This window comes from Haemaphysalis longicornis, unplaced genomic scaffold (genome assembly GCF_048455015.1).
Source record: "Haemaphysalis longicornis isolate Haplotype H1 unplaced genomic scaffold, Haemaphysalis longicornis Haplotype H1 scaffold_14, whole genome shotgun sequence".
NCBI classification, from domain to species: Eukaryota; Metazoa; Arthropoda; class Arachnida; order Ixodida; family Ixodidae; genus Haemaphysalis; species Haemaphysalis longicornis.
Window position 1 is genome coordinate 62087468 of NW_027526245.1, and position 27972 is coordinate 62115439.

Sequence of the window (27972 nt, forward strand, 5' to 3'; positions counted from 1 at the left end):
CGGAAACGAGTTCACAGGCGAAGGAGCCGCGCACAGGGGGTTGCTTTGAGTTTCCCAGTCGCTCCGCAACCCCGGCGTACTTATTGGGCTTGTTGACATTAGCGTTCAGCGCCCTTGGCCATCGTCATGAATTTGTTATCACTGACGATAGCAACACTTTTCGTGGCTCTTCTTGGCAGTAAGACTGTGTCATCGCAAGAAACTGGTAAGCGTCACTTACGCCATTGCGTGCTTTTGTTGATGTAAACGCGTTGGGCTGACCTTTACTTGCAGGGGTTACGCGTAACGTCCGGTTCAGACAGTTGCGCGGTGGTCGTAATATTGTAAAAACAATGACGTCATCTCACGCCCCAGCCAACAAATTTGCAGAAACGCCATGTCCTACTTTATAGCTTACGTTATGTCTGAGGCGTCACTAGACCGATCATCAAATAGGGGAGTTTGCGCATGGTATGTACATATTATCACAAAATCTTCCTCATAGCTTACGCAAATGGCTGCTTGCCTATCTAAATAGGCTTTCGAAAGCGAGCGATATGGCTGTGCAACCAAGGATATTGGGCAATATTACGTCCTCCGTTCCGTTGTGCTTAGATAATGGATGCCGAAAGATTACCGGCATCTCAGGTCACAAGATGAGAGGCGCCTGCTTGATGCTAGATAAGGTCGGTAACTGCATAGCGATTTCCGCACATGACGGTTTGGCGAGTTTTAGTGCTGACTTCCCGGCTACAGGACTTCAAACTTTTTATTATTAAAACAGCAGTTTCTGCGCGCATTGCGACCACGGGTGGGAGTATTCTGACTATCTTTTTTACGGATATGATGGAGAAACGCCTCTGATTTTCAACTATATTGATTTGGTGCTGTGCCTTCACACCGCTGTAGAAGCCGTACGCTACAGTTCAAACGCCACCAAAGTCGCTCTTATTATCGTCAGCCATCACGGTGAAAACAAACCTATAAGCTCTTACGCGCTACTGTTAGAAAAAATGTATTTTTATTGAGCTTTGTGCACTATCGCTTGCTCCTTATACGTTTCGGAATGAGTTTCAGTACAGAAGAAAGTGCAATACGGGATATTTGTTAACCGCATTCACCCCATTTGTTCAGAGAATTGGCGTTGCCCACTCTTAGGTGAATTTTGATGTTACCCAAGCAACAAAAATGTACAGTATAAATTGTTTCATATATTACAAAATAATCATTACAGCAGAGTGCCACAGTGCCACAATACAGTCGAAGTGCTGAATTAGAAAGCACAGTATTTCCCGATTGCCATCTGTATGACCGTTATTCTGTGATCCACTACTGACTGCCGATCGAGGCTTTTACGGGGAGCGCCTATAGCTTATCTGTCCAGGCTGTTTATGAGCAGAGTATCCCGGCTGTGACTGTGCATGAGCAAAGTTGGGGGGTCAACTGTTTTACTAGAATTCTTCAATCTTTACTGCAATTCCCAAGCTCCGTTGAATTGCAACCCACACTTTTTCGCACATTTAACATTATTTTGGGAGAATTCAGGGCAAAGCTCATAGGCACCCCACACATTATATTGTCACAGTGGTCCCATCCAAATTACAAAAAATTCTCGCCTAGTGAATAGGCTTTGTGCTCGCAAGCGTAACCATTTGCGCTACGGGACTGCAGCTGTGAACCAATCCGAAGTACCTAAGAGATTGAGCCATTGCCTTTATTGGAGGCAATGACTTCAGACGGTTAATTTAACTTGTTGAAATATATGCGATCAACCGTTTGTGTTTGCAGCAAGGATGCAAGCAGTATTCCCCTAGTATAACAATTGAGGTAACGCGTAAGAGAGAGCAATGTTTTATGGACTGCGCGGTCAATACGTCCAATGCTTTGTCTTACACGCGTACAAAAAAATCGCGTCAGAAAAAAATGTTATGATTTATTTTTATCTAAACGAAGTTACCTCTTGCCTAATTACACAACTCCATTGTTCCGATAGCACTTTCTAAACATACATGGTTTACACGTCTAAAGAACACACATTCTGATTTTTACTGCTGCAATTCACCTAACAGCGACAATCTCCAAGAGGGCAAGCACAGTAATTTCCTGAAGAACAAAAATTTGAACAAAATTACATTATAGGCTCTTCATTTTATTCTCACTGGTGTTTTTTTACTTGAATTACGCTGTTCGAAAATATTCGGGATACACTGGGCACAAACATCACGGTACGTTAAATGTTCAGAGGAAGTGGAAAATGAATTGCATATCCTCCAAGGTCAATCTGGTTGTGACGTATAGCGTGATAGTTTGACTTGTTTGACCTTCGCGTGGTGTCCCGCACTGCAATTTAGTTCTATTTAAATACCATAGCGTAATTCGTGCTCAAACGAGCTTTGTATTATGGCATCTTCTTACTTTTCGTATACGTAACACATATAATTCAAAATGTCGCCCCACAAACCCCTTTTACAATCAAAAATCGAAACTGTGTGGTGTGTTTGTGTTGCAGGTTCCTATATCCCGACACCTAGAAATTTTGCTGATTTTCAACAAACGCAAACTGCTGTTCAACACTTTTTAGCAATAGCGGGCTACTTTCTGGCATAATGGGGTCACTACCGCCTCAAGCAGAGTGCTCATCTCTAATTAACCGAGCTCCGTTCTTCGAAGTCAGACTCTAGAAGGTCAGAAGGACAAACTGAGTGAGTTGCTACTGGTTCCTAGTAAAAAAAACTGTGCAGAAAAACACACACAACAGAAGAAGAAACATACCTGTGTCGTATGTTTCTTCTTGTGTTGTTCGTGTTTCTCCGCAGTTTTTTTTTTCATTGAGGAGTCCGGGTCATATTAGTAGTTTAAATTTAAGTTTTTAACCTTGCATAGAGTTCCCAGTAAAGGTTTGTGACCCGCAAATATCAGAACAAGCAGGGAGGTTATCTCTTTCAAAAAATCTCGGTAACTGTCTTTTGGTCGAAATTCTTGCCAATGCCGTTCGATGAAACGCTTGCGTGAATCCGGTGTGTTGCCTTTGAAATATATACCGACAACATTATAGCTCCAGGCTGTAGTGGCCGTGAATTAGGTACCCTGCGTCGAAACAGGTAAAAAGACGCATAGACATCCCGAAATATTTAAAACGGAATTTACACTCATAAAACTAAAGTTCTGTTTACTATATGAGCGTGGTAATTGTTACGCATTGAATTATGGTGGCAGATTATATCCAGGGTCGCCATTTTTATCACAACTGAGTCAATCGTCCAAACATATCGTGTTTCATACATTTATTGCGAACAGGTGCGCAGGTGCCAATTGGTACGCAAGCTCAAATAGGACAATTTAGCAAAATTATGCTGTAGCAATTCTGCAGGCATGCTACAAAATGGAGAGCATGGATCAGGGTACGAGCCCCGCACTGTGGGCGCCTTGTTGGCGCAGCCAGCGAATGCGGCCGCCCTGTGATCACCACGGACAGTACAAGGACCTCCACCAGTGCTGAGCCGCATGACGCCGACCACGGGGTCTGGCCCTGGATGGCAGCCCTGCACCTGAACGCGCCCTCACAGAGCCACTTCTGCGACGGGATACTCATCGGCCAACGGCATGTGCTCACCGCCGCACATTGTTTGCAGTGAGACACATTCTTTCGAACTCTCTTGGGCGAAGAAAAGTTGTTTGGTCGGCGTTTTATAATCCTTGTTATCGTGCCCACTGTAGCTGAAAACGGAGTTGATACCAGCGTTCTTAAACATAAACCATTTGCGAAACTCCGCTTCGGCGTCCGGGCCGTAGGAGTAGACCTGCTTCGTCATTGAAGCTGAGCATGGAGGAAAGAAACTCAGGAGAGGCCCCTAGCATTCCAATGCATTGCAAAAAGTGTGGAGGAAGTGGCGTCATTTTTATTGAGCCCATGGACAGTGTTGCTTACTTGTTTCCAACTGCGGCGGCCAAATTTGGGCAAATAGAACGAACAAATTTTTACGGCGCTTGGTATGTGGCTGCCTCGCAACGCTTGCAAACCAGTACAGTCGCCACGACAAACGTTTTTAGATTAGGCCAGTTTGAAAACTCCGCCGTCGGAGGCGGCTTTAACTCGTATGCGTTCGCCATCCCGCGAGCCTGTTGCTATGACGACGACAAACGCTACTTTCCCAAGCTTAAGAGCTGAAAAATCGTCCTTCTATCTCAAAAACGAAGGCCGTTTTTTGATTGAAACTTTGGGTGAGGGTTAGCATGGGCAAATTGAAGGCGAAATCAACATCTTAGAACATGACATCGCACCGAGGAATTAGCGACGAAGCTGTTTTCGCTGCGAAGCGGGAGGGCAGGGCGACGCCACGTTAGTCAAACCAAACCGGGGATAGCAAAGGATGATGGGATAGAGTGCTGGGCTCAGTGGGCTCAAGTCATGGCGGGACTCGGCTTCACAAATGTGACGTCAGGGCCTCTCCTAACCTTTTCTTTCCTCCATGAAGCTGAGGAACAAGTGGCGGAACCTAGCGGGCCAAAACTTAACTTTGCTGAACATTTACTTATCAACACAAGTTAATCAAATAAAGATTGCGTTTAAAATTTAGAAACATTACATACGGTTTCGTTTGCTTACATGTCTCCACTGTTTTTCTTTCATGATTTTCGTACAACTTCACCTTCCTGTCGGCAGATGGCAGGCTTGTCAGCTTGCGCCAGGCTTCTACTGTTTGCCCTGAGTGCAGAGGACCAGCCAAGGACCGATTTTTCATACATGGGGCCTACGGGAAGTTTCGCAGCTGGTGATATTGAGTTACTCCGACGCAAACTCCCTCACTTCCTGTTAAAAATCAAGTCCGATTGCTTTCCTCACAGCAAGGCGCCGCTGGTGCAGCGCTGGTGCAGCGCATTGCAACCTTTCAACTACAAAGGTATAATGCTGTCACAAAAAACTAGAGGGAGGGAAAATTCTTGTCGTTAAGATTTCTTGCACCCGTTTTCTTTGTAGTACACGCGGAAAAGCGGACGTACGAGTATACGTTCTCACAAGATCCTGCGAGAAGCAGCCAGCGGTTCTCACTGGTCGCTACGGATGGTAATAGAAATAAGTGTCAAACAGCGCGGCAGTTAGATGGAAAGTTTTTGCTCCGGAAGACGGCCACATTGAAGTAATCAGGGTCTGCTCGGTAATAAAACATGAAGGAGCATTTTTCCTTGATAAGGGGCTGACTAATTCAGGACCCGCGGACTTAAAAACTAACGTCCACCAATACGAAAAGTTTTACGGATCCATGAAAGTGTTCTTAACGGCCTATGTGCCTATTTTCAAAAAGCATTACTGCTTTTCTGGAATAAAATACAAACAAGAAAGACATTAAGCTAGTTCTATTAAGCTAGTTTGCAGTGCATGGACATCACTGTCAAGCAAGCCAGAGCTTTTTTATTGATGATTGATTGATTGATTGTTGGGTCTAACGCGCCGACACTTCACAGGAGATTGAGCGCGCCGTAGTAGAGGGCTCAGGATTAATTTTGACCATCCGGGGATCTTTAACGTGCGCCGAAGTCTCGCACACACGGGTGTTTTTGCTTTTTGCCTCCATCAGAAAAGTGGCGGCCACGGCCGGGAATCGAACCTGCGTCCTCTTGTTCAGCAGCGCTTATCGTTTATTGAACCACACAAGTCATATATTTTTATAATAAGAGAACTAGGCCTTTAGGAACATTTTCACACAACTGTAATTCTTTTTGTATTGGCGCACAATGGTTTTTCGTCCCTTGGGTAATGAATTAGTAAGTCCTGTAAGAGTGTGATCCGGTGAGTTCTCCTTAAAATTATGCGCAGAACGGTTTCTAAAACAAGCGTAATCCGTTCGCGTCACCCTTCCTCGCTTGATGGGCGTCTCTGCTTTCCCTGGCGCTACATCCTGATATCCCTTAATCCCTAGTTTCTCTGAAACGCTTATTAAGAAATGTGCCTGAGGTTTTTCAAATCGCGGCGAAGCCCAACCAGGTGTCCGAGCAGTCGCTGTGCGTAAGGGGAGGCCGACGCACTTGCCAAAGGGAGTCTGAGATAGAGAATTGATGGGTTGCCAGTGGAAATGCGTCCCAAGCTTGAACTGCACCAAGCAGTGTACGAAGGCTGTTGTGCCGGTCATTTTCTTCGTTCCGCTGGCGCGGCTAAACTGTTCACCTTTCACTCTAGCCCCAAGTGTCCATTTACGTCTAGCTTAGTAATTCCCCTGATTGTATTCAACCAATCAATGCTCGCTATGTTCCCCAGTTAATCACGGGGCACATCCAAGTAATTAAAAATTTAGAACTGACTCTATCACGACGTTCCTATGCACCGCGTGATTTGAGCAAAAAGGCCAGCCGTAGTACACTGCCACAGATTCGTTTAATGGCATAGGAATCTTGAGCAATAGGCGATCTCTGAGTTCAACCTCCAAGAAAAAAAAAAACTCCCCCCACCTCCCCGAAGGGTTTAGGGCGTTTAGGGTGTGTTGGAGCCCCTCCAAACCCGACCGAAGCCGGACCGGAGGAGCCCCAGTGCGGAAATGCGAATGCATTGGGTGCACCGATGAGTGCGATGAGTGGCACTTCCCGCCACAGCTTTCCCACAGGAAATTCAACATCCTCCTCTAAAGTTTTCAGTTCGTCGTTTCCGTTGACGTTCAGCTTCGCGTGCCTTCGTTGTATCAGTAGCTTCTTGACGTAGTTTGAATGAGTGAAGACCATAAGGCACGTTCGTAGCACATGCTCCCGTCTCGGTTTGTAGCGCAGTGGGAAGAGCGCCACGTACCTCCCGTTGCGGCTAGAGAGTCGTGGGATCGCAACCGGGCGCCGCCTAACTATTTCTTTTATTTATAGTGGACTGCGCTGACGTCAGGCCAAACGCTGATGGGGCTGAAGAGACGCGCATGCGCAGTAGAGTGCGGACGGCGGACAACAACGGCAACAATAGAGGGAGGGACACAGCCCCGAGCATGAAATGCTTCCCATCTAAAAACGCACGATACAATCCTACAGCACCAAGATGTTGCTTCAGAACCTGTTAATACTATTAGCACAATTTTAACGCGTTTGTACCTTCCTAAGCGATCATTTCAGATTATCTTTTGTTCCGCAGTACCCAACTCACAACCAGCGCAAACGTTCCAGCATGGCACACGCTTGCCGGCAGTGCGAAAACGTGTAAGCATAAAAAAAACGCAATAACACAATCCATCTTCTTGTCTTTTCCGTCGTAAATTTTTTATTCTGTGCAGTTTTTATTCTCATTGGCTCTGTATTTATTTGCCCGCATCGAAACTCCGGTGCTCTTTTCCCCTGTAGTGGGCTCTAAAACCAGGCTACACCAAACTTACTTACCTCTATGTGGTCATAAATGCTGCCAAAGGTAAATGCATTTCTCACACAGCACCATTGCGCAACTTTCCTCTCCAAAGCGTTAATCTCACCCAAAAAAATTTTAATCTTGATCAGAACGTCATATGGTTTCACCAAACTGCGATCTGCGTGCTGTCGCGGGTGGCGTTTTAAAACACTCGTGATTATTCGTATATCAGAAAGAACGCCCCTGCCTCGATGACAAACCACCATTAGACGCTTCAACGAAAAATCTAAGCACAAGGGAAAGATAAAGTTACGCCGTGCACGTACTTGCGGAAGCCATACGTGTTGTTTTTCCCTTGCAAGACTACGCCACGAACTCTGAGTCGTGAATTCGCGAATAGGCGCTACAATTCAGTTCTACTAGCCCGCTACTTCGCACTGTTGTTAAACTGCAATTGGTGTGCGTCGTTTGCCACTCATTTATTGATATCCATATGACGTCTACATACACAAGCTGCTGTGACATCTCTGCGAGGACCAATACTTGACAACATGTGACGCCACAATCAAAATTTTCCTCCAATTACTTCCAAAGTCAGTGGGACAAACAAATTCTCTTATATTACGTGCACTCACTTCAGTACCGAAGGAGTAATGCCCAAAAGTACTTCTCAGAGCTCTAATATGTTTAAAGACAGCGACTTAGGCTTGCTGGTATATTTTCACTACAGTAACTATATAGGAACGAAAAGAACAGACACGAAATGACGTCATACCTCACCTAAATTCAGCTTCGTCCTGAGTCTTTTCTTCTTGTCCCCGTACAGCCTTTTTCTGGTAATCACGCCGTACTTCGCCAATGGTTCGCACCTAGCTGCTGCCCACTCAGCAGGGTGCGCGAGGAAGGCAGAAACACACTGTGGACTAGACAAACCACGCTATTCGAACAATAAGACCAGTAGCTTTCGGAAATACCAAAACTTAAGGAGTGCCGCCAAACCTCGACGCTTCGGAAGCACTGCACATTATGCCTTGCTGAGGTTTCCCAACCAATCGAAAGTCAGAAATAAAGTATAATTGGAAGGAGAACCAGTGAGCGCACGGATCCATGCCGAATGCCCGTTCAATGCAGGGAGATGGGCTGGTGGCTCAAACGACGTGGGCATGTTAAAAAGCGCGACAAGACGGGGACACAAGAAGGGTCACTTTCCGGAACACTTGGTACTCGTCCTGTGTAACTCTCCCTTCTTGTTTTCCCGTTTTGTCGATCTTTTTACCATCTCGAATTCCAATACCCATTCTTTCCCCATCCTTGCTTTCAGCTGCATCCGCCCAGTAATGCACACCCGGCTCATATCAAGGGAAGTGCGTGCGTGATATCCTTATGAATGACACGTTGGTAATCAAGACATACGCAAGCATTGATGGAACCTGCAGCCAGAACTGTAGGTGGCCCTGGTAAAATTTTTGAACCTTGGCGAGGTCCCGCGGAACAATTTGATCTCATGAATTCAGCTATGGTATTTGTGGAACCCCCTGTGATTTGTGAACTCGTGTGAGTTCGAAGCCCATATTACCTCTGAGCACCTACGAAGTGTTAACCTGCGTATTTGTGAGGTTGCAAGAGTTCTGAGTTTACATAAACTATGAGTTATAGGAGTTCTCAATGCATATGAGTTCTGGAATAATAGGCGTTTTCATCCCGTTTGCGTTTGTGCCAAATGAATCCATGAGAGTCGTGAGCCTACGATGAGTCCTGAGTCCGTATGAGTTCTCGGAAATTCGATAGATCGCCCCGGCCTCTCAGAGTTGGAATGAGCGTATATGAGAGTGACTTGAGGGCTTGAGGGACCCTGGTGTAGCTCGCCAGTGCTGAAACTGACAATGAGTGAGATGTAACTGAAAAAGCGGGAAGGAGGCAGCTTCATTTTTTCAAGGGTATATCTAAGGTTGATGACCTGCATAGCATGTTCAATCATACGAATGTTCGGGTTCTGCTTTAGAGAGGGACACCAATTATCCCATTAAGCAACTACAGCACAGGATAACCTTCACAATACAGCTACATCAACGCCCACAAATAACACATCAGCAGATAATTACTTCAATATTGTTTTAAAGTACAGTTGAAGAGCTGCTGTTGTTTCACGCTGCTGCCCTAGGGCACCGAGCAAGAACAAGACAGGAGGGGAAACGGCGCTTCCTATGGCGGCCGGACAACGTCACAAGCATTTGGCCCAGGTCAAGCTAGCGGCATCTGTCACGGGAGAAACAACTTCGCGGCCGCCGCAATCGCCACTTCACTGCACTTCCCGGAATGAATTATTGTCGCTATTTTATCGTCCATCAGGTGCCATTACCCTCTCCTTCGCCGGCGCAGCCACCAAGCTTTGTAGTCCGCGTTGGGTTCCATTGTGCCGTCATGTGGTCGCTCGCTCACGCCTTCCGCGCTGGGTCGTTTTGGCTCGTATATATGTTGTTGTAAATTCATCTTGTCGCATCTCTGTCACTCAGAAAGTTGGTATATATTGAATGCGTTCTTCCGGTAGTGACGTACGGGGCAGCAACTTGGGGTCTCAGTAAGCAACTTGAAAGGAAGCTTAGATCGGCCCAACGAGCTATAGAAATAACAATAGCACTGTGAATTATGGAACAAAGTCGTGTGCAATACATTCTAGCTCAACTTCAGCGAAGGAAATGGGCATGGGCAGGTCAAGGCATGCGCGTGAGGGACAACAGACGGGTCATCCGTTTAACGGAGTGGCTGCCAGTAGACCGTAAACGCAACAGGAGTTGGGAAAAGGCTCAATGTTGGTATGAGCTACGAAAGTTTGGGGGAAAGGGGGGACTCAGCTAGCAACCAATAGACGGAGCTGGTGATCTTTTGGAGAGGCCTTCGTCCTACTTTGCACACAGTCATTCTGATGATAATGATGATGATAGTGGGGGTGGTTGTGGGGGTGGTGGTGGTGGTGAAGATGATTTATTCTTGCTTCGTGGCCCAATGCCAACGTTGCTTGTATATGCAATTTAAAAGTGCAAGCTCAAGATGGACTTAGCTTTACTCACGTAGTTATTGTGAAGCAACCCAAGAAGAAATATGCTGAATGAGCAATGTTTTGATACGCACTTGTCGCAGAACCTCCCACTATTAAAAATTCTTCTAACGGCTCGTTTTCTATCATCCAAATAACGAATCCGAAATCGGTATTTCGACACTCACAAGTGATTACGATATACATATTAGCATTAATTACAACTGCAACTGCTTTTTCACACCTAACCTACAACCCACCTGTCAGAAGCTTTCGTGTGACAGTTACTATATTTTTAGATCGTCCTCGCAGTTTGGTAGCAAGCCTGGAAACCTCATACATGAGGACAGTTTCGCATCCTTAAGTCTTAAAACACAGTGCCTCGACGCCTGCGGCTTGAGAGCATGATTTCGCAAACCGCAGCACTCCCAGGCCGCTACGCAAACTCGGTGAGTGCCGCGGCAAACTGGCGCTGCCTATATAATCACGTCAAACATGTCCATCGAAGTCGAACTCAATAACCACCATCAAAAATGCTCGGCGACAAAACTCTGAGTGCAATGTTGTTATGAAAATGTCACGCATATTTCCATACTTTATTTTAAAGGTCTCGTGATCATAGTTGTAGTTTTGATTTGACTAGAAGGATGTATTGTGGTTTCCTTTTCAAATAGCGTCTGGTTTTTCTCTGTTCCAGCGGCAAGCTGTCCAGTGAGATTCGAGTCCACCTTGGCTCTCATTTCACCAACGTCAGGCTACCTGGCGAGCAGGTCATCGAGGCATCGGAAATATGCCTGCACAAACAATTTCGCATAGGACAAGAAATGGTAAAGATAAATGCAACAACGCGGTCCTTGTGGTCGATTGTTTACTCTTACCCTCACAATATTATCTAGAATTCTTCCTTGTTTTCTCACATACGAATGAGCTCACCACAATCTGATCCTATTTAGAACAGTATTTTAACTTTTAAGTGCGCTAAGGACCGAATTTAAGTTTTGTATAGCCGCTTCAAAACTACTTTGGTTTTTCGGTACTGAACTCGTGAAGTTCTTCTCGCCGCTCAGTTTTTGTGATTTGCAAAGAATGACCTGCATCGGGTAGAGTGAACTTTATGTTCCATATTTTAAATTTTAAACTTTCAACGGTTGTGAATAATTTCAATAGTAAAACGGATTCGCAATAGCATAAACACTGGTCGCCCCCAGCGCTATCGTTAAACTAAAGCTAGATATTGTCACGTAGACAAAGACAAATAGGCCTAATGGAACAGATTTATTTGGGGCGCACTTGGGCCCGCAGACAAGAGAACAAAAAAAATGGCCGCGTATCTGCTCCTTTCGTTGCAAATGTCGTCAAAAGATGATAGTCTTTATCGGCTTTTGCGAAGTAAATGCCTCCCTTCGCTTTCCCGCTCACCTCTCATGTTGTTCCTCTTGAGTCGCGCTCCTCCCAAGGTAAAGACGCCAAAGGTTTGCTTAAATCATTTTAAATTTCCCGCGTTCCACTGCTCCAGGCCGGGTGTCTCGATGCCAACGCTGCCGTACGGCGAAGACGCGCGTTAATCGAGGCGCCCTACTTCAACGTTTATAGAACCGCGTTTCCCTACTCCACGTGCGTTGCAAGAAGAACGTGGAACCTATCTAGTGGAACCTTGCGTAACTGTTGCCGGTTGATTTCTTAAAATGGCGCCAGAAGCTATAGTGGCGCGGGCGACAGCAGGCGACGGCGGAGTGAATTCTTTTTCTGCAGTTGATGAAGTATTTAATTTCACAAAAGTCAAGCATGTTTGAATTTTTTGTAAAGGAACACTGCAAATATCACTTCTGTATTGATTTGTTGTCTCATATTTGCGTAATGTCTTGTTCTTCTTCAACAATATTGACAAGTATGAACCTTATACCGGGCATAGACGGGTAGATTTAGTTCTGACTATATAAGACTATTGCGCAGGCATTGTTTTGCTTTGGCCGGGTGGCTCAATCGAGTCACAGACAGACAGACGGACAGACAGACAGACATACATACAGACATACAGACAGACCAAAATGTCTGGGTTTAAGTAACCCAAGAAAGACTATCGTCTTTAAAAGTAACGTTGCTCGCTGCTCGGCGTCTCACACAAAACCCATGCGCCCAGCGTCTTCGTCAACCTCCGTGTCGCACGTGGCGGCCCAGTCCACTTGGGTATCATGCGAAGGGTGGCCGGGTGTAGAACCGATGGTTCGTGCGTCACGTCAACACCGGCGTGCGCCTGTGGAACCAGCTTAGCTCTGACGCGATTGGCGAGCATGCGGCAATATGCTTGCTTCTTGCTTTTGTATATTATTTAAAAAGAATCTGGGAAGAAAACCCACGAGCACGTTTCTGGGATTGCCGAAACGTGGTTCCAAGGTTTGGTCAGTGAGTGAGTGAGTGAAGACTTTATTAAAATCGCCTGCAGGCGGCCTCCGTTACCGAAGCGCCGCGATGCGGCCCTACGTCTTCCCGGCTGGACTCTTTACTAGGCCGCTCCCTCGCTACTCTTCTCGAGGTCCTCCGGCCTGCCCGCGCTGGGTGGCCGGGCCCTCTCGGCTTTCGCTCGGGCGCTGTTGTTCAAGTGCCGCCAGGATCTGCTGGACAGCCTGCAGCTGTACGTCCTTGTCATTGCTCCGCGCCGCGGTCAGGTACCACGGCGGGACCTTTGTCTCCATTGACGCTTCTGTAGGTCTTGCCGAGAAGTCTCACAGGATGTGAGCCATCGTAGCCCACGCACTGCGGCACACTTTGCACGTATCGTGCTCGTATTATTCCGGGCACACATGCTTCATGATGACCGGGGTGAGTAAGGAACCCGTCTGCAATTGTCTTAGTACCACCGCTTGCTCCCTGGCCAGGCTATTTCTCTCCTCATCCTATGGTATGTTGTGATTTCGTTATATGTCCCCATCCTATCTTTGGTTTCCCCTCACAGTTCTGCAGACGGGTTCGCTCCGGCCGCGCGGCCCGTTAACACTCGCGCGGTAGAGTTCGCCATCTCATTGTGGTTCAGGTATTGTTCTGACCCCTCGTTCCTCGCGTGTGCGGGAAACCACGTCACTGTCACGTGCCTGTTCGCGAAGTCCAGCGAGGCGAGCAACCGCACTGCTCCACTACACACTCTCCCATTGGCGAAGTTCCACACGGCCCCTTTAGAGTCGCACAGAATGGTCCTGTTGTTTGGGTCCGCGATGGCTTAAGCTATAGCCACCTCTTCGGCACATCTCACCTCACGTGCCCGGGCACTTGCCACGGTGACTGTTGAGCTGGTCTTGGCGTCGATGACTACTGCCGCGTACGTCTTCTTGCCTCGAGTAAAGGTTTGGTTCGTTATTTCTTGCTTCGATACGGCGATGTTGTGGCATGTAGAAGACTTCCGATGGTCTGCGTTGGTGCCTGATGGTGCACTGATGACACGACGACGATGCGAGTTGTTAAGGGTTTTTCAAACTGTATATTTAAGCGAGAGACATATACAGGATATTTACAAACTGAAGTAGACAAAGAAATGAAGTGGGATTCCTGGTCAGCTAAGACTTTGTGCACGCGGCACCCCCGTCAGCGATGGACCCTGACCGAAGAATACCCAAGTGGTGAGATCCTCTTTAGCATGACCTGGCTAGCCCGGCAATACGCTGGCCGTGCATAGCACATTAAAACCCTGAGGATTCGACCTCGAGACCTCGTGTCTCGTGGTTTTAATGGGTCAGCTAGTCTCCACCCCCAATACACAGGCCAATGAGCATCCCTTGGCGATCTGATTGGGCGTGTTACCACATCCGGGTTTAAACGGCGGTGGGCAACGCCCTCCGTAACCCTGAGACATCGGTCACCCTCTCTCACAACAGGAAGAATGAAAATATCAAAAGCAAACCAACAAACACAACAAACACTCAGAAACCCACTGAGACACGTGCAAGCGGCCGTGAACAAGCCTCTACGAATGCGGCCTGCACCGCCCATTCCCACGATTGTCGTCCAAGACCGGACAGCCACCCAAGCAAGCTGAAACCCATAAACATCCGTCTTAACGACCCGGCGCGTCCCCAAGATTCTCCGCCGTTGACAGGCGATGCCCTATTAATTGGACCGTGGGCCAGAAGCAGCGCGTAGGGACAAAAGGACTCGGCGGCCGGCTCAGACGTCACCTCTGCCGCGCCCATCCCGGGCCGTAACGCGCGCACCCTCGCACGCCTCCACTCCGCGAGCGCACGGGCCAACACAAGGAAAGTTATCGCCATAAATCGGCCACTCTCTAACCACAGTTGACAGCTCCACGCTCCCCGTCTCCAGCCGCTCGACGGACCAAATGGTTTTACAACCTGCTAATGGAAACCACGGTGGGCCCCGAGCCAGCTGCCGCCATGCCCCCGAAATGCCATTTGAGTCGCCAGGCTATCAATGTTTTCCCACGGCTACACCACGCACTCCAACCAAAACAACGCGACACCGCAGCTGCGACCCCAGACAATGTGTCCTCCCGCGAGCGGCGTGACCCAGAGACCGCTTGCTCTTAACGAGCTGGCTGTTATAAAGACATTCATTCCCACTTCTCGGAACCGCCGCTCCCTCCGCGTTAGACACATCCTGCGTCGCTGGTGCCTGGAACCCCTACACCTCGATACTCTGCCGCGTCCATGTACCTCGTGCACGGCATCTCGGCGTGCAGCTCGACCATGGCCTTGGCTCGAGCCTACCGCAGTTCTTTGTTGTGTTCAGGGTCCATGTTCTTTGGAACGGGGTAGACCCACATTCCCCTCTTGATGCTTTCGGGTACCTCTTCTTGCCAGCATAGCTCTTCCTCTCTCATGCCGGGGTCGAGACCCAGTCTGGCGAGGATGACCCTGCCCGTCTTGGTTTCCCTGAGCCTATCGATTTGGGCGGCTCGCTGTGCTTCTCCGATCTCCTCGAGCGTCTTGTGCACGCCGAAGGCCAGCAACTTCTCGGTGCTCGTGCCATCGAGAAGTCCGAGTGCGGCCTTGTGGGCTTTCCGTATCATCGCGTTGATCTTCTTTCGTTCGTCTAACCGCCAGTTATGGAAGGCGGCGACGTACGCCACGTGGCTCATGACGAACGATTGAACTAGCCGTAGCAGGCTGTCCTCCCGCATGCCAGCCTTTCTGTTGGCGACCCTCTTTATGAGGCGTGTGACCGCGGTGACCTTAGCCGAAAGGCGATTGATGGTTTCGCTGTTCGTGCTACGATTATCGAATAACATGCCCAGCACTCGGATCTTCCCGACCTCCGGGATCACCTGTCCGTTGCTGGTTCGAATGGCGATTTTGTCTTTTGCCGCAGCTTCCTCTTCCGCCGTCATCCTTCTTGCGCCCTTGGGTGGGAGCACCAAGAGTTCTGACTTGCTCGGGGAGCATACCCGTCCTGATCCGTCAAGTTGGCTCTCGATGGTTTCCACTGCTTGCTGTAATGTCGACTCTATGTGCCCGTTGCTGCCACCCGCGACCCACAACGTGATGTCATCGGCATAGATGGTGTGGCGCACATCCGCCAGGGGCTTCAGGCGCCGGGCGACCCCGATCATCACCAGTTTGAAGAGCAGCGGTGAGATCACCGAGCCCTGTGGGGTCCCTATGCTGCCGAGCTTCTTCTCTTCGAGCGTGATGTCGCCGACGTGAATTTCTGTCGTGCGTTTTGACTCGCGCACGTAGTTGTACGTCTGGACTCCCATGTTCAACTCGCATATTTGGGCCAAAACCGCCGCGTGCTTGACTTTGTCGAACGCACTCAGCAGGTCTAGCCCCAGGATGGCCTTGTTGTCACGCGTCTTGGTCTTGTCGTCGATGATTTCAGCCTCGAGCTGTATCATTGCGTCCTGTGTGCTCAACTTGATCCTGAAGCCGATCATCGACTCCGGGAACAAGTCATTGTATTCCAAATACTTTTGCCAGCCGTTCATCAAGACGTGCTCCAGCGCCTTCCCGACGCACGAGGTCAAGGAGATGGGGCGGAGGTTCTCAATGCTCAGCGTCTTCCCCGGTTTTAAAATGGGGATGGTTTTTGCTGCGCTCCACATTTTGGGTAACCTGCCCTCCCTCCAGTATTTGTTGAAGAGGGCTGTCAGGCTCGCAATCGCCGCCTCGTTGAGGTTCTTGAGTGCTTTGTTGGTGATCTTGTCCGGGCCCGCATCTGATCAGCAGTTGAGCTCATGCAACGCTCCCGCACCTCGCAGACCTCGATGTGCCTGTCTAATTGTTCGTTTGCCACTCCCCGATAGTCTGAGTGCGACTCCTCGGGGCTTGCTGACAGTTACTTGTTAATTCGGTTGCGCACTTCCTCTTCTCCTAGCTCGCGCAGAGCCTTGTTTAGGATCTTGGCTAGGCTGTCCCTCTGGTGTGATTTCGTTATCATTTCGTCGAGCAAGTGCCGGAGCATGGCCTATGTTCTTCCGCTGTGCATTTGGTCATCAGCTGCATTGCACGTCTCGTACCACTGCTGCCGGCAAAGCGTGCGGCAATGCTTTTCGATAGTGCGATTCAGCTCGGCCACTCTTTTTCGCAGTCTGCGGTTGGTGCGTTGTTTTCGCCACCGTTCCTGAATTGATCTTTTCGCCTCCAGCAAATGGGGTAGGCGGCTGTCAATTCTGTCTATCTCCTCCCCGGTCTCGATTTCCTTGGTTGCCCCCGCAACTTTCTCTAAAATTTTGTTTGTCCACTCGTCCACGTCCCAGATCTCCTCTTCCTCGGCCGGTAACAGGCTTCGGTAGAGGTCCCAGTCCGTGATTTTGTGGACCCGCTTTTCTTCCGATGTCCCCCTGAGTGGCGCCGTCACCTCAATAATAAAGTGATCGCTGCCCAGGTCTTCGCCGGTGTTGGTCCACTCGGGTGCGCCGGGTCCTTTACGAGGGTGAGGCCCGCATCTGCGGCGTCGGTCAGGAGATCGCGTCCCTTGGCGGACGTCTTGGCGCAGCCCCAGGCCTGGCACGGAGCATTGAAGTCGCCGCAGATGACTAGGTTGTCTTTGCTTCCGGCGGTCTTGCAAGCCTTGTGTAGGATTGACTTGAATTTTTGTTTGTTGTGCGCTGGGCTGCTGTAAACGTTCACGAAAAATGTGCTTTTCTCTTCCTTCTAGTTATTACTTCGATCACCGTGTGTTCGATCAGTGAGTTCTTGATGCCTTCCCTCTCCACGCAGTTGAGTCCCTTCCTCACCAGGGTGCAGACGCCACGTCCCTTGCCGCTGGCGGCTCGGCTGGGCGGGCTGGCGTGCGTCCTGTACCCGGAAAGTCTGGTCTCTTCTACGAGGGTTTCTTGGATCATTAGTATGTTTGGTTTCCTCGCCAACTGTTCTATGTGCTGCTGCAAGACCGCCTTTTTGCTTGCGAACCCGTTGCAATTCCAGTGCCACGCCGTGTGGCTCTTCGCCGTTGTTCTCACTGTCTTATTTGAGTTCCGATCCATGCTTGGATGTTGTTCATTTGTTCCGTTAGTTGACGAACCACCGCGGCGGTCTGGTGTACTACTTCCGAGATGCTTTGGCGCGTCTGTTCTACGCTCGTTACACGAGCCGTCAGCTGCGTCACGTTGCCTTCTAGCTTGTCTATTCGCTCAGCAAGCTTGCTTTCGCGGAGGTTTTCGGCCACCCTTTTCTTCAGTGCCGGCTCCGAGGACGTTGTTTATTGCCTCGCGGTTAGCTTGACCTCCTCTTCTGGCTTTTCTTGCGGCTGTTGCTGCGCCGGCGGCTGCTGCGCTTGCTGGTGACGGGCGTTAGCTCTGATGAGTTTCTTGAGTTCCTCCATCGGTCTGTTGTTCCTTTCGGTTGCCGCGCGCAGCTGCGCATTCTCCTTGCGGAGCACTTCGATCATCTCCCGCATCGTCGTGATTGCCTCGCTCTCGGCGCTACTATTGGCGCTCCAGCTGCTAGCCGCACTCGATGCGCGTGACTGTATCTCGACCTTTCCTTTCCCGCCACCGTTGCCCCCGGCAATCTGAACCGAGCTCACTCTTTCCCGTGATTTAGAACGTCCTTTGCTCGCCGCTCGGCTGTTGCTCCCACTGATAACCTTTCCCGCTGAACGGCTTTGCGACTGTGACGTCCACTCTTGACTTTTTGCCCCATCGCCATTCCCCAGCACCGGGAAGCTGCGCGGTGCAAGGTTCTCTTGTTCTTGCATCGTCCTTTCCTGTTCAGCCATTTTCCTCTCCCATCACCTCTTTTTGGCGATGTACGTCGTCTTAAATTTATTTTTACAGTCCTTGCCGCCCGTGGTGTGCTGGCCATCGCGAAGTCTGCATTTTGGTTTGCAAACCTCGGCGAGGCCTTCGCCGGGGTTGTTTGCCCCGCAGCCGAAGCACACCCCAACTTTCGGCGTCGGACATACATCCTTTCTGTGTCCAACTTTCCCGCAGGTTTCACGCACATCGAAGTGTTTTCGGTAGAGGCTACACTTCATCACTGCTGGCCCATAGAAAACATAATCCGGCACATTTCCCCCTCGAAGGCCACGATAACCGTGGTCGAGGTCCTAATTCATTTCGCTCCTACCGCCGTCGGGTTTCTCTTGGTAACAACGCTTTTGTCAATTTCTGTTGGCCTGTGCTCCGTTGGCACCCCTCGTATTACTCTGTTCACCCCACTGTCGGGAACCGTCATGTACGCTCCCACCTCGTGCATCTGTTCTCCGATTTTTATCTCCTGAATCCTGTCATACTTGCGCGCCCGAGAAAGATCAGGGGTACTCACGACCATGATATTCTGCTCGTTGTTTGGCAGGAATGTGTCGCCCGCCGCTTCTTTTCCCGGGATATTGGCCTCCGCGGTGACCGCCGCCGCCATGACTGCGATGGGTGTTTTCGCAATACACAAGCCGCCCCGCGCCTGCACGACGATCTTGGTATCTTCTTTCGGCAGTACGTCGGGCATTCTTGCCGCCATCGTGGCCGTAGCTGCTGCCTTCTTGGCGAACGTCTTCGTCCTCGGGCGCGGTTGGTGCGTAGTCACCGGCACGCTGTCCTTCCTCGGCTTTTTTGGAGCGGCGAACGACTTCCGTCCAATCCGCTGCAGCCGCGTCGTCTTCCCCTGCCATGTCCTCGCCGTTAACCTCGACGCACATCCGGCCCATGTCGTCAGAACTAGGGGTCGGTGACAGGTCAGGCGACGTGGCCGTTTCATTGCATCAGCCGTGCCTCGGCTCGCTAGGCCTAATGGCCCGACGAGTGGTTAGGCTTGGCGCGGGGTGCTGCCCCGGCTCCGAGCAAATCGGCAAAAAAGTCCGAAATTCACGTACCACTTGGTTATACTTGCTATCAGCGTGTGCGCGGTACCTTCCCGGATCATCTGGTACTAATGTCGCAACGATACCAGTTTATTGACGCTTCAGTAATTGTCGTTTAAGCAGAAGCCGATGTGAGGCACGTCCGCTGACCTTGACGATCGCAGCGCCACCTTGGTCAGTGAAAGTGCGATTTGATATCGTTACTCATCGAGAAATGTTGATAAGGTTATTGTTCCGAGGCTATTCAGTTTCCCAAAAATTATACTGAGCGCGAGTCACTAATAGGAACCAGTACGCCCACCATACTTGTGGAAGGCTGCGCACCAGCTGTTGACGGCAGCCATCGACTGGAAATTTCTAAATAATGAGTTGGTCGGTAAATTGACCCGGCATTGTTCCTCCTCAGATTTTATTCTTCAAGCTTGAATCTGAAAACGTTAAAATAATTATCGCATAGCTTTCTATCATGCCACGGGTGTCCTGCCGCTCGGTAGCTTTTTATAAACTCATTTGTGCCAAATACGCAAATTACCGAAACATTTTTATGGAATTGATTACGGGCCGATTGAAAATGCGTGAAAGAATGCATGAAACACTTTAAATGTTCAGGGTTTTGCAAAATACGACGAAGAAAGCAGGATAGCGCCGAAGATTGTCACATCGCTTGGGACTTACACTGACACTAAAATGTTCGAACCTGGGTTTACACCAGGCTGTTTTAACACTTTACAAGTAATTGTCTCCAGACAAGCCCGCTTATCTTCCTGATATTCTTGTGATGTTCTGCTCATTTCTGCGAAGAAACGATGTCGGTGTGTTCCTGTACTTTGCAGCCAGTCTATTTAAGGTGTGACGTTGATGCGGGGCGTTTCCCCAACTGATTATTCAAAAACCACACTGCAAATAATAATAAAATTACTCGGTTCTCATAATCACAAGTTCACCGAATAAGGGCCGCAGACCTAGATCAATAAAACGTGATTAGGTCGAACCACGATCGACGTAAGATACTCCTTCCTCTTCAACTTTCTGGCATGTCAAGAAGTCAGACCAGTATGAGCAACCATCTCATCCACTGATCTCCCGGTATTTTTCAGTTTTATATCAAAGTTTTCTAAAAAGGTACCAGCGATTGATTCTTCTCTTGAATACAAAATAAGGGGTATACGTATTTGCTTTCATTTTATCTCTTTCAGTATGACATAGGCATGCTAAAACTGAAAGAGGAGGCCTCCTTCAGTCGCACAGTTCAACCCGTATGCCTACCTGGAAACGATGAGGAGATTCCTGACAACTCGCAGCTCTTCACAACTGGATGGGGAAGCGCACCGCACTGTGAGTTCATTTCAGCCCTGGAACATTAAAATAAACTGCGCAGCTGCTTCGGTTTACGCCTTCGTATTATTCAAAGGAGTCGTACGCTTCTCAACGTAGCAAATGTGTATTGCTCTTCCGAAATTCACAACGATGTAAGCACTTTCTGAAACGGATCCGTGTAGGTCAGGAAGACAAAAAACTATCGGCATAAGCTCACTTCTAAGAAATAATATCTCTAATGACGTCCCCTAATAGTTATGTAAAATTTATTGAATGAAACAGCATGTATGGACGAGGCAACGGGTACAAAACATGCCAACCACGCACTAACTGACGATTTCGGGTTAATTAACCTCCGCAATTATTAAAAAATTGCCTCCCTTCAATCAGCAGAACTCAAGCATCACAAGAGTTGACAACTACGAACAGACACCTTACAAAAAAAGGCCGGCAAGATGCGAATGAATAACGTTTAGTCTTCCTTTTATGCCCTGAACAAAACAAAACTTCCACGGGCATTTAGGTCTGCTTAGGTGTTTGAAAGCGAAATCAGTTGGTTTCCCTTGGCTATACTTGTCGAATCTTCGTTTAGCTGCTACATCAGGTGTGAGTATTTTTATTCGTTTTAATTTCTTCGTCTTCATTGGGCCAGCTAAATCAATCCGTTTAGTGTAGCTGCTCCACCTGCCTTATCTCACGCCTGTCCTTGTTGTGTGACAAGTAATTCCTTTGTGTGCCTGGTGTCCGTAATATTCTAGACGCTTCAGCAATGTGTGACCCCCGCAGGAACCACTGATGGGGGATATTTTTCTTGCCGACTGTTTCTTTGAGGGGGAGCTGCACATCTGACGCTTTTTTCATACCGTCGCCTAAGTTTGGATTTGACTGCCCTGTGCACATTTCTTGCTTCACACCTAAGACAACTGGCTTCTATGTGACCACAACAATAGATTTATGAATACTGATAAAACGGAATAGCGACACAAGGCGCAACACCTTAAGTTGAGCCACTGCCCCTAACCTCAATTATCCGAGTAAAGTAGACATAGATTAACTTCCTTGTAATGAATGCCCTGTTCGCATTTAGTGTATCAGAGCTGAGACAATTAGCTCAAATACGGTTTCGCTGTATGGCACAGAAATATGACTCGAAACATCGTCCTTTCTTATAGGCTTACCATCGTTCCCTACCAGGTATTATCACTTTGTTCGAATTTTATTTGCCCTTGCGGCAGCGGCAGCAGCCCACCGTTAACCAGTAAAATAAGGCGTATTTTGTGTCGTAAGCCGCATATTAGCGTGTAACGTGAAGCAGTAAGCAGTGCTCGAGGCAATTACAGCGAGCCCTCAGCGTCCCTCCCACGTCACACTTATAGGTCCCTTCATATGCCCATTATACAAGTGTATTTCAGGCTACGTGAGGAAAAGCGAAATATCTATTTGAGTTTTCATATGTTCAGCCATGAGACCAGTGCGAAAACCGAATAAACGCTGCGTCTGTGCGGTAGTTTTGAGTTGGGCATTGCCCGCGTTGCCAAATTCCCAAAGTTTTTTATTACGCTAAGAGAGCCAATACGTCACACTTTATGCTATTGTATTATTTACACGCAAGTGGGGCAGAATTTGGACTTTCATTTTGGAATGATAAGAGTGCAAAATGCGGAAATGAGTAAGAAGGCAAACAAACACGATGCGACCAAACGAGCCAGACGATAAATGCGCTAGGTATGTCAGCAAAGTTCGAAGTTGCGCGGAGTACAGCGAGTGAAATATATTCACTTCTTTTTGGACGATGCCCGAGCAGGGCGGCCAGCGTTCGCGGAGTATTACGTACACAAAAGCCAAAAAAGAACAACTAGGTATCTGAATATTGTTCCTTGCCGTACAAATAAAACACATCCCGAACTTTTGTGTATTTGGTTAATCATAAATTTTCACGTTCGCGACAATTTTAAGTTTTTTCTTCGGTGTTCCTAGCATCATAGGTTAAGTTTTGACGATGGAGGATGGGTAAATTATTATTTCAATATCAATGTATTTACCATTCCGATGGTCATTACAAAATTACTGTAAAAGTGGGGTAACGCTGGCCAGTTGGGACATAATGCTTAAAGAGAAAAACAACGCCAAATACAGGACAAATTGCAGCGCTGAATGCCAACTAAAAATTTATTCAAATGAAAGCGGCGTTTTAAACAAGTGTATTAGAAAGAACGTATACGAAAAATATTAGCAGTACTATTATTATATAGTGACAGCTAATCTCCTTTTACATTAACTCCAACGAAGGACTGTTGATGCAATTCTTTTCCCTTTTGGTGTATGACTCAGGCTTCGAATATCTCTCTCATGCAAGCCTTGTCTTCCCCTTGTCCTGTTTTCAGCACTGCTTTCTGTTTGAACAAAATTACTGTTGAATATTGAAGACTTACCCAATTTTGCAGGTTCCAACTGTTCCCGGGCCAAAACGCTGAAGCAGATGACAACACATTCTATAGCGAACAGCCGCTGCTTAGATTACTTCAACAAGACTGCAGATCCAACAATCCTATGCAGCACAGTGCAAGAGGTGCCCTCACTTTTTGTAAGTGCCATCAGACTCCCGTGTGCACAAAAAATGAAGCCTGCGCCCATCGAGCCCCCCAAGTTTTTACGGCGTTGGCGGTCTAGGCGCCAGTTAACACTGTAGTTTTAGGGCTGTGGCAGCTGTTTTTGTCGATAGAAACGTGAAGTCACGATAGAAACATTGACAGAAACCTGACATAAATCCCCACATCTTCAGGAGAAAACTTTTGCGGGCACGTGGTTCATGTAACAACAGTTTCCTTTGCAGGTAACCTCAAGTTGTTTTTCGTATCCGCACCAGTGCGTATCCTAAGGGAGGTTACGAGGCTATAGCCACACCCAGCCCGACTGGAATGTGGTCAGAAAATTTTCAGCCGGAAAAGTTTCTTGAGAATAAAACGTAGGTCCCCTTCTGCTCGACATGTACCGGGGTTCAGGACCGAGGTGCGCAAGACGGAGGTTCGTACACCAGTGGCGTATTCGTCGGCAGATGAGAGGGGGAGAGGGCAGAGGAGGCCTCACCCCCCTGCCACAGAAAAGGGGTGACTAAATTTTCAGGCGCAGAGTTTACGCAAAAACCGAGCGTAGGTCCACTTCTGTATCTCACGATAGATTGCATGCGAGGGAAGGTAGAGCGGAAGTCGTGGTCATCCATACAGGGTAATAAAACTTAATTCGGCCACTCTTTTTTAATTGGGCGCTTAGATCTACGTGGAGACAACCCTTAAAGTAAGCTTATTCACCCAGGGGGACACAGAATGGGGTCGTATTTATAATGTTGGCGGCTTAATTAACTTAAATTGAATAATTAACTGTTTAGTTGCTACAGTGAGCAGGCTAGTTTGTACAAAAAAGTTGGACCCAATCGTGTTTCTACATGGTTTCCTTTGGAAGAATTCTTTAATCACATTCGTAATCGAAGATATCGAAGTGCGACGTTAAATTGCCCTCCCCAAGACTGCGCATGCAACACAATTAGGACCGGGGCAAAGCTTGACCCTTTTGTGGCGTGTCTGCTGTGTACGGTGTTTTCTACACAGCAGACCTTCACAACGGGGTCTATGCCTCCACAACGGGGTGCGGTACATGCAAAAGTGATAACTGGCACCCTTTCAGTCTTGGCTTGCCTAATCGCAAACTGCAGCACTCGGAACCGATATCGAAACACGGAACCGAGCTGCCTGTAATGATGGTAGGAACGCCACAGAAGCGAGGTGCATTGCCCCGGTCCTCATTACCTTGCATGCGTAGTCTGGCGAACGGCAATTTAATTTTGCAGTTCAGTATCTCGAAGTACGGATGCGATGGAAGAATTCTGCCAAAGGAAACTGTGTGGAAGCACGATTACGTCTAACTTTTCAATACAAACATATCTGCTTACTGCCGCCACTAAATAGATAATTATTCAATTTTCTACATATCTACTGAGGCCTACAGGAATAATTCATGCGTGCTAATTACGCAAGTAAAAAAGGACGTTTACGCTGACAGCGTATATGTAGAGCGAACGACGGAGATAGCCCAAGCCGTCCCATTACTTAACCAGAGAGAAGACATGAAGTCAACGGGAATTGATGAGAGTGATGATAATGAGCGAACACAATACATCGGTACTGTGTCTATTTAAATGTACCCTCGGCGACAAGTTATGATTTTATGAAGTTACAATGCCTTCATCATCGGATTTCCTAAACTAAAATGTAATGCACTCCTATTACGCACTCTAAGCAGTCCTACGTATCACTTTGCATTTTTTTTCTTACGAACTTGTTAAAACAAACTGCACCCTCATGCGCACGTCGTTTAGTGTGCAGTGTCCGTGATCGTAAAGCTCAGTATAGTGGCAATACCACGGCAAAAAAACTACAAATCTCGGCATCATGGTCAACAATCTTGTATATAAGGCGGATATTCCTTTGACCCACAGTGACTAAATAAGACTATTGCACTACTCGGAAGTCGCAGCCAACAAATTCACTCATTCGGGGTTATTTCGAAGAAGAGCAGCAAACAGTTTTAAGATTGTTGACATTGAGGCTACATATCAGTATCTGAGTAATAGCCCCTACACTGGCTCGCAATCCCTGACCGAGCTTAAGCCATTCAATACAAGCCATAATTACGCATCTATTTCAATGGGCCCCCTACGTCTTATACAATGCAAGATTTAATTCATGGTTCTGCCTCTTAGCACATGACAAAAACACGCCTGCGTAACAAAAAAATGCCGGGCCATTTCAACTAACGGAAAAACTGGGGACGGGCGAAGCGTGCAGTGTATACGTGTTTTCAAAGATTGTAAGTTTCTCTCTCGCCACACGGCGTGAGCTCACTGGGCGCCGGAGAAGCGCCGGTGGGGAAAGCAATCGCGCGCTTGCTGAGGCGGCGGCGCCGTGTCTTGTGTTGAACCAGATTTAAGCAATGAAATGAGAGACAGACTGGCCGTAAGTTGCCTTCGTGTCACACGCCGCAGCATGCTAAGAAGTATGCTAAGTAGCGCGAGGTGTTGGGAAACAAACGACTGTCCCGGGGTCCCTTTCAGTACGCGTTTTTGTCCATGGATATGAAACGTTCAAGCGCGAGGCCTCGAAAAATGAGTGTCTCGGTGTATTCTTTTAGTACGCGTTTTCTCCCCAAACATTATAGTATGAGCCGTTGAAAAACGAGTGCCCTGGTGTGTTCTTTTAGTTGCCGTACGTTCTAGCGCTATAGGTGTTGCAAGACAAGTGTCACGGTGTTTTAGTACCGTAACTACTTGAGACGCCCGCAGCCCGAGCCCCTAAGGTGCTTCGCCCCTAATACACCGCCTTTGCGGCGGATGAAAAATGGGGTCGCGCGTTGGCGGTGTGAGGTAACACAACACTCGGAGGAGCTTTCATCTGTCTACAGTCCCTAGCACTTCTTGATGCCCTACCCCTGAAAGAAGACACTGCTTCGCGCTTAAAGCGCTAGGTCCATCCCCGCGTGCGGTTGCTTGTTCATACTGCCACATTCGCTGTTGCGACGGGATTTGCGATACGTCTCGGTTATGCGACGATACATCTGGGCCATGCGCTGCAACTCCAGGTGACGAGGAGAATGCCTCAACATGTCCGCCGATTTGACCGACCAAAGAGGAAGGTGATGCGGGTGACGTGGTTGGTGATCGCGTGCTCCCGACTGCCAAAATATACCACTCCCCATCGCTTGCTTCCCCGTCACAACATGCTGTTAAGCAAAGTGAACAGGTCCTAAACTTATCCGTCAAGCAAAACTAAGGATAGCGACCTCGCTGTGGGTAAACAGCTTATAAGCTTTACGGTGGAAATGGGGGATTGATGGGCGTTTGGTATATACGACAAGCAACCCCGTCTTTATGCAATTGAAATGAGCACAAGGACCTGAGTACTTACTCGAAGTTCAACGCACAGTCTTTCACGTTTACTACAACATGGTTCGCGGGAAACGTATGCCTAGACCGTTTTCTGCTTTCCTTAAAATAGCTCTTCTAGTGGTTACTAAACCTCTGTTTCTCCTCTTCTCGCCTGCATGCAGCCATGCGTGTCTATACAGTTCCGGAAAAGTGCTAGAACATCGAGATGTTCCTTAATTTTTTTGTGCAGCCACCCGTGACGAAGGGCAAAGGCCAGATTCTTAGTGGGGTTGATGTTGCCCTGCGAAAAAAAACTAATGCATTTTTTTCATATACCAGCTTGTCGATCAAAAAGATCTGATCAAATCTCTGGAAACACGGCGCGTGCGTGAAACCGGTCTTCCACTGGGTGAAAATGGTTACTCGAAAATTGCGAAAAGGGACGGCTCTAGATAGGACAATACGCGCACCCCTCATGATGAAGAGTACAATAGCATACCATTGTCTCATAAACCAAGTATTGGTATATGTTTCGATCATTCGTAGACGCGTTTTACTGGTGCGCGAAAAATCATGTAAATTGGCTCGCTCTTCGCTTGAGATTTGGTTGTTTGAAGGTTTGACGATCGATTGGACGCACTTTTAGCGACGGCTTTCATGCACGTTTGATGCACTTTTGATGTTAGAAAGCTTTCCAGCTTCTCTGAACTTCCTTTCGGAAGGCGTGCTAAACAGTTTTTTTTTTACCTAATTCAGCTGTACTGCACACGTGCACGCTGTCTTACCTGAAATACTTGCAACATGTACGCAGGGTGACACCGGCAGCCCTGTGGTGGGTTTTTGCGCTCCGAACTACTGGGTGGTGTACGGCATTGTGTCTGACGGTCCGCATCAGAGTGACTTCGAGCACTTGCCGCTCATCACTACAAAGGTTTCCCGCTACATGGAAGAATTTATTCAGCCGTACCTGGATGCCACTGACCGCGCACACTTCCGTCGACTTTGTGGCAGTGGACGTTAAGGTCATGTGTTTATTTCTGTTTGTATTAGAGCTGCCTTCTATAACTTGCCCCAGTAAATTTATCTTGACGTTATCAGACGGCCGAGACTTGAGGAATAGAAAGGTGTACACCCAATAAATGCAAACTACGAGGTTGTCACTTTGCTTCT

At 48.2% G+C, this 27972-nt stretch overlaps 1 protein-coding gene across 3 annotated transcripts; it reads left to right on the plus strand.

Annotated features, from left to right (window-relative positions):
• LOC144165305 (chymotrypsinogen B-like) lies at window positions 1-27962 on the plus strand. Of its 3 annotated transcripts, none has more exons than XM_077695422.1 (6): window positions 1-205; window positions 3418-3610; window positions 11020-11149; window positions 20765-20903; window positions 23330-23469; window positions 27614-27962. In XM_077695422.1, the coding sequence occupies exons 1-6, from the start codon at window positions 127-129 to the stop codon at window positions 27821-27823; spliced, it is 891 nt and encodes a 296-aa protein (XP_077551548.1). In that variant the 5' UTR covers window positions 1-126; the 3' UTR covers window positions 27824-27962. The 3 variants fall into 3 exon arrangements, with proteins under 3 accessions (XP_077551548.1, XP_077551549.1, XP_077551547.1); XM_077695423.1 differs by having other exon boundaries at window positions 58-205; window positions 3339-3610; XM_077695421.1 differs by lacking the exon at window positions 1-205 and adding an exon at window positions 386-450 and having other exon boundaries at window positions 3350-3610.
• Window positions 27963-27972: the final 10 nt, after the last annotated feature.